Below are 5,990 nucleotides of genomic sequence, written 5' to 3'. Positions count from 1 at the left end.
ATAACGTGATCAGCAGATGTTAACTTGTAATAATTTTCCACCACTGTACAGGTAGCATTCATCTGACCTGTGTGTCACTGACAGTCGACAAATGTCTTTATTCTGCATTCAGGAAGAAAAACAACAACCATGGCGGACAATAATGAGATTTAAGTTAACATGCTGGTTCTGGTTTGACAACAACTTTAAAATCACAAGATACCGTCCACCATTGCTGTTCATTTTTACTTCTGCAAACACAGCAATTTTGCTACATGTGACATTACTGTGTCCTCTACTGCACATGCGGGATGCTTTTAGGTTGTTTCAGATTCACACAGGAGATCTCATAAAAGTGGCATTTAATTGTGAAAATAAAGTCACAAAAAATTGGAATTGAGCGTTATGGCTTGCAGTGTGAACGCAGCCTAAAACGCGTTAAAATTCACGTTAGTGTTCGTGAAGCCTCCTTTATGTCNCAGTAGCTAATCTCCACTTAACATATTTCTTTCAAATTCAGGCCTAATTCCTATTGTTGTGCTGACAATGCTCAGTTATATTCATTCATACAGACTTGATGAATCCAATCAGTTTATACAGTTTTCATCTTTGTATAGAGCAAATATCACGTTAAGGTGCAAACATCAAATCTAGACCAATATCAGGGTATTTGCCTCCAACTTTATAAAGAGGACAACATAGAAGACAGAGGGGTCAAGGTTTCAGGTCATAGTTCATTTTATTGGAATATTATTTACACCGTGTATATAGTGTTTCATTGAAACAAGAGTGTAACACTTGACAGGCAGCATCCTTTCTGTGTTTGACCAAAGAAAACGGTTTGCCGATTTGTGTCTGTCTTCAGGGGCTTAAAAAAATTTCAACGTGGCTCCACTCGTGACCTTTAACCTCTGAATCCATCCAGGATGAATATTCAGTGTTTCTAAAGAAATGAACAGATAAAGCTCTGTGGTTCTGAACAAACTCTTCACAATATGACCTCATTTGGTTTCTGAGCTCCATGAAATTCTTCAAACAAAAATCTTTAAAAACAAAAAGATATATATATATATATACATTCACATACATATGTACATATAACATTGTATAAATATATTAAAATAGTTTAAATTACATTTCTTTAACGGCCTTCCATAAATAGATGACACAGTTTTTCTCGATGTGTTAGTGTTGGAAGCACAGTGCACTCTGATGAACGGTTCTTGACTCGGTTGGGGATTTGATCCATGCTGGTTTGCCACTGTTCTTCATTGTAAAACACTGTATTGTGCTATGACACTGAACACTGAAGAATTCTGGGTATTTTCTCGGTGTTTAGGAGTGCACCTGACTTCGTACGGCTGAAGCTGTTGCGGTTTAACAAATGTAACAAGTGTATTATTACAACCACTGTATGTGGTCAAATTCAAAGCATTCTCCCATAAAGAAAAAACATTCTTGGTTTCCCTCCGTGGCCCCCGCTCAGGAGTCGGGGGGCGCTGGATGGAAACGGAAGGCTTGGCGGTCTTCCGGAAGCAGTAGTGTCGTTGCTGCACATGCCCATCAAACAAGATCTAATGCAGACCTCCCAGTGTCTCGTTCTGTTCACAGATTCGCTAGCTGACGCTTTGAGCGAAATCAGAGGACCTTAGAAATACTGAACAAGGTGCCGTTTAGGTGAAAACTGACAAATGGCCTCAGCTATAAGTGCTTTTCAATATACAAAGATGCTCCACAGACACGTTTTTGGTGAAGTTGAACAAAAACAGAAAGCGAAGGGCGGAGGAAACTAAATTGTCCGTGAAGTTTCAAGTCCCGTGGCTTTGTTTCAGTTTTTGGGAGATTCACGTACTTCGTTAAGCAGGATGTTCTCGCTGAGGTCAGAGTTCACAGCTACACTCTCCCACGAATAACACTGTACCTGAGAGGAAGCTGTGTTTGAAACTCTACAAATTTTCAGTCTGTGTTGTGAGGCCTTTTTGTTTACGGCTGTACCACAATAATGAAACAGAAAAAAAGTAAAAAAGCAAAAGACTATTTCAAAAGTTACGATAAAAAGAGGGAAACGCCATCTTTGTGGTCTAGAACAGCAAAATGTACAGAGTTCAGATACATTCTCTTGGAATGGTACGGTCCATTGCTCAGAAAGCCAGAGCTGAGCATCAAGTGAGTCTTTGTGGTTTGCTTTGTTCGTCACACTGGTTTTGTTGGCTGTGTGTTTGTTGCAGTCCGACTCTGAAAGCTTCCCCCTCCGCCAGCTGAAGAGCTGGAGCCTCAGTGACCTTGGTCTTTCATAGAGTTCACGATCCAGTCGTAGATGATAAGAGTCATGCAGCCAAACATGACAACAAATCCTAATATCAGGAACATCGTAGCCTGGTGGAAGAAATCATTTCACAGTTAATTTGAAGTCGTTACACAATATTTTACATTGTTTACTAACAAAAACAAAATGTGATTGAAATTGTGAAATGTTTAATAATGTCTTACTCCAATCTTCTGCATGGATTTGAATGACTCCTTCTTAACCAGTCTGAGATAGAAAGCTGAGGGCAGGATGAAGATCAGCATTGCAGCAGCAGAGGCACCTGGAATGAGGAATAATTGTAAAGTTAATCCCAAAAGGTCAATAATGCTCTCTTAGAAAGTTGATTATACATATTAACATGTGGATTTACTTACCAATAAAGCCAAAAATATCTCTGATGCTGGGAACAAAGATGACCAGAATGTTGGTTCCTGCTAGCAGGATCAGGGTGATGATAGTGTGACGGATCCAGCTGAAGTCTTTTCCTGGGAACAGCAGGTGGCCGACTGAGGTACGAATCTGTTCAGAACCAGACAAAGATTAGCTCAATGGACTTCATTGTCTTAGTGACTGACTGGATCATTAACAGTAGACCCTCAATACTTACAGGGAAGAGCACCACAGGAACTGTGAGTGTGACAGCGGCCAACACAGCCAGACGAACAACCAGCAGGAGGATATCGTACTTGTAGTAGTTTGAGTAGGTGTGGAGCAGCTCAGGTCCCACATGGACTGAACAGAAATATGACAGAGATCACTTTAGTAACATTCAGTTTCAACTACAATCATATCTAATTATCAAGCATTAGCATGCTAACACTTTGGACTAAGACGTAAACTGTCTTTTGTACATGATAAACAGGATTTTTTTAAAATTAATTTTCTTGAAATATCTCAAAAGTTGACATATGTTGAAGCTGCCATTAATGTTTTTGAGTACATAAAACATGATAAATGTGGGCTAAATGTTGTACTTATAAAGGAGTGTTACTTAAAAATGAATAAAACAATAAACATACAAGTCTTATGGGCTTTATGTGTAGAATCCATATTTAATTTTTAGAATTGAATTTAAAATGATTAACAGATTAATTAAATGAAGCCAAAATTGGGCTGCTAACTTTTCAGCCAAGTCTCTGTTAACATGTATATGCTAACATTTAGCTACAGGAGCATAAAGTTACTTTCTTGCAGCTCTCTGAATTGTACCAACAAAGTTAAAAAAAACAACAACAAAAAAAACAAGATTGAATATTGTTTTGATATTTCTAAAGTTTAAAAGTTCTACCATTTGTTGTTTTTCCAACCATCTAATAAAACATGAATGTTTTGCTTTTCCATCTCTACACCCGCACTTTAATGCTCAGGATCAAACTGAGCAAATTAGCAGATATAAGCAAAATTACAATTAATGTCAAACATAACTGCCAGTTGTTTAGAGGTTAATTGTGTTTTTTAGAGATTAGATGCTAAGCTAGCGATGGCAAAGTTATGCTACTAGCTGCAAAAATAAGCTAACTTTGAATTACATTCAATGTTTGTCATGATTCAGACTAAAACTGAATACAGTGATATATTAGCAATGACTGTTTTTCATACATCTCCTTTTATCACCCTTGCCTGCGTTGACTGCTGTGTATAATGTCAAAGAGTGATTTACAAGTTCTTATGCAACTGCTGCAATGTTCCAGGAAACATTTCTGGCTGGGGTTTTTTTTTTTTTTTTTGGTATATTTAGTCAAACAGGAACATGCTGGCACCAGGTGTATCAGGTGGTGTTTTCACACTGTTGTGTAATCAGCCGTGAATCAATCAAATTGAAGTCCTCTTTACACTGCAAACCACAATTACTAAAACATTTCAAATTCAAGGTAAATGACTTGTGAACCCATAAAGTGAGAATTTTGCACAAGATTGGATAATTTGAAAGAAATCATTCATTATTTAATTTATTGTTTTATTTGTCAAGGGACAGAGTACATTTATCAACATTATGCCATATAAATGTGTGGAAGTTAGCTAACGTAAACACATTTTTACTTGTAGCCCCATTGGCAGTTGCTGAAGCCAGCCTAAAATCTTTTTATCTAGCTACCTTTTAAGCTAATAATTCTATTATTTATTTATGTTTTACAATAAGTGCATCTAAATATGCCACACTGTAGTTTTTAAATCTTGCCCAACTTACTGTTGAAGGTGAGGTATCCAAAGAGGGCAGCCAGCAGGTACATGATGAACATGGCCATGAAGGAAACGTTGGCCACATTCTGCATCTTTCGGCGTGAGCGGCTGTTCAGGGAAGGAGAGTTTTATTTAGACACCAGACCAAACTTTAAAGAAATATAACACTGGTTTAGTTTAAACATTATAGGACTTTGAGTTAAATCCAGGCAGCAGCACTTACTCTTTGAGCTCCTCATACATGGGTAGGATAGTAGGATGACACACGAAGGCAAAAGTGAGGATGGGTACAGCATAGACAGTCTGGAGAAAGATTAGAAGTTATTCTACCAGTATTATTGAAAATATTTATATCTGTTTAATCTGCAAGAGATTTATTTACCTGTGAGTTGAAGACAAAATATTTAGGCTTGCAAGTATCATCATCAGTAGAGGTGTTGTCGCTGTGAGGGGTGATGTTGAACATATGCATGGTTTCATTTGAAGCGTCAGGAAGAGGCAGAGGGCATGGCGTCTGGAACTTCTTTATGATCACCTGCAGGAACATATAGAAAAAATATATTTTTGGACGGGGCTATATTTTTACAGTGCCTAAATGAACTAAACATTGAAGATTTTATTGAAATGATGGGTTGTATCCGACTGTCAAAAGAGGAATAAGGAAAGAAGGTGGGGTTGTACTCACCACAATCAGAAAAAACACCATGCAGAGTAGAGAGAGACCACTGGTGTAACCAAGGTAACCTAAGGGAGACAGAAAAAATGTCATTGCCGTTTTAAGGCTACCACTTCTACTTTTATTATTACTTAGGAACTACAGTTTATCACACACACACACACACACACACACACACACACACACACACACACACACACACACACACACACACACACACTCCTTACCTAGGTTCCGGAGTAGTGAAAGAGGCAGGATAACAATAATTGAGACCAAAATCACAAGGTAATCTCCATTGATGTACCATTCACTGAAACACATACACAAAAAAAACATTTTGTGAGATTCGTTAGCTTACAACTTCACTGCTGCACTGACAACACCTACAAGCGTCACGAATAGCTGACAGAAACTGGTCTGCGCAGGATGACAGCATCGCTCCCAGAAATAGGCACAACAAAGCAGCACAGAGGAGCTGAAGCCACATCAATTTTTAAAAGTTGGAGCGAGGTCGCAGTGAGCTCATGCTGCGCACCATCTCGATGCGGCACTAGCCGTGTTTTCTAAAAGGGGTTCTTTGAAGGGCCCGCTCTGAGAGACAGGGCGCTGGCATCCCTTCAAGATGTCCAGACGTCCCGCCTGCATGGACACAGCTGCTCACACGGACAGACAAAGACTCTGCTTCACCTTCTCTGACAGTTGGCTCCAGATAAACAACAGGCAGCCATTTTGGGTGGTGTTCCACTTTACTTTGTGCTTGCTGACATAACCCTGCCGCTCATTTGCACATATGTGACCTAATCTTTTTCTGATTATTGTTTTGACAGATTTTTTTAAGTTAGCCTC

The 5,990-nt window shown here is 38.8% G+C and overlaps 1 protein-coding gene across 1 annotated transcript; it reads right to left on the bottom strand.

Moving 5' to 3' along the window:
* Positions 1–693: 693 nt before the first annotated feature.
* On the bottom strand, positions 694–5,480 carry LOC103459646 (sodium-coupled neutral amino acid transporter 2-like). Its single transcript, XM_008401402.1, has 9 exons — positions 5,372–5,480; positions 5,154–5,212; positions 4,851–5,003; positions 4,692–4,771; positions 4,476–4,576; positions 2,895–3,019; positions 2,662–2,806; positions 2,470–2,567; positions 694–2,355 (listed from the first exon to the last, which is right to left on the bottom strand). Exons 1-9 carry the CDS (start codon positions 5,478–5,480, stop codon positions 2,254–2,256), a joined length of 972 nt encoding a protein of 323 aa, XP_008399624.1. The 3' UTR covers positions 694–2,253.
* Between the last annotated feature and the right edge of the window lie 510 nt (positions 5,481–5,990).

The sequence above is a fragment of the Poecilia reticulata genome, linkage group LG23, assembly GCF_000633615.1.
Source record: "Poecilia reticulata strain Guanapo linkage group LG23, Guppy_female_1.0+MT, whole genome shotgun sequence".
NCBI classification, from domain to species: domain Eukaryota; kingdom Metazoa; phylum Chordata; class Actinopteri; order Cyprinodontiformes; family Poeciliidae; genus Poecilia; species Poecilia reticulata.
The sequence above is the reverse complement of the archived record's forward strand: the minus strand, read 5'-3'. Positions and strand labels throughout refer to the sequence as shown.

Coding starts and splice junctions, on each gene's coding strand:
- LOC103459646 (XM_008401402.1), bottom strand. CDS start 5,480: ATGTTTTTTTTGTGTATGTGTTTCAGTGAATGGTACATCAATGGAGAT. Junction 5,004..5,153: donor TGGTGTTTTTTCTGATTGTG/GTGAGTACAACC, acceptor ATGTTCCTGCAG/GTGATCATAAAGAAGTTCCA. Junction 3,020..4,475: donor TGGATACCTCACCTTCAACA/GTAAGTTGGGCA, acceptor ATTTCTGTTCAG/TCCATGTGGGACCTGAGCTG.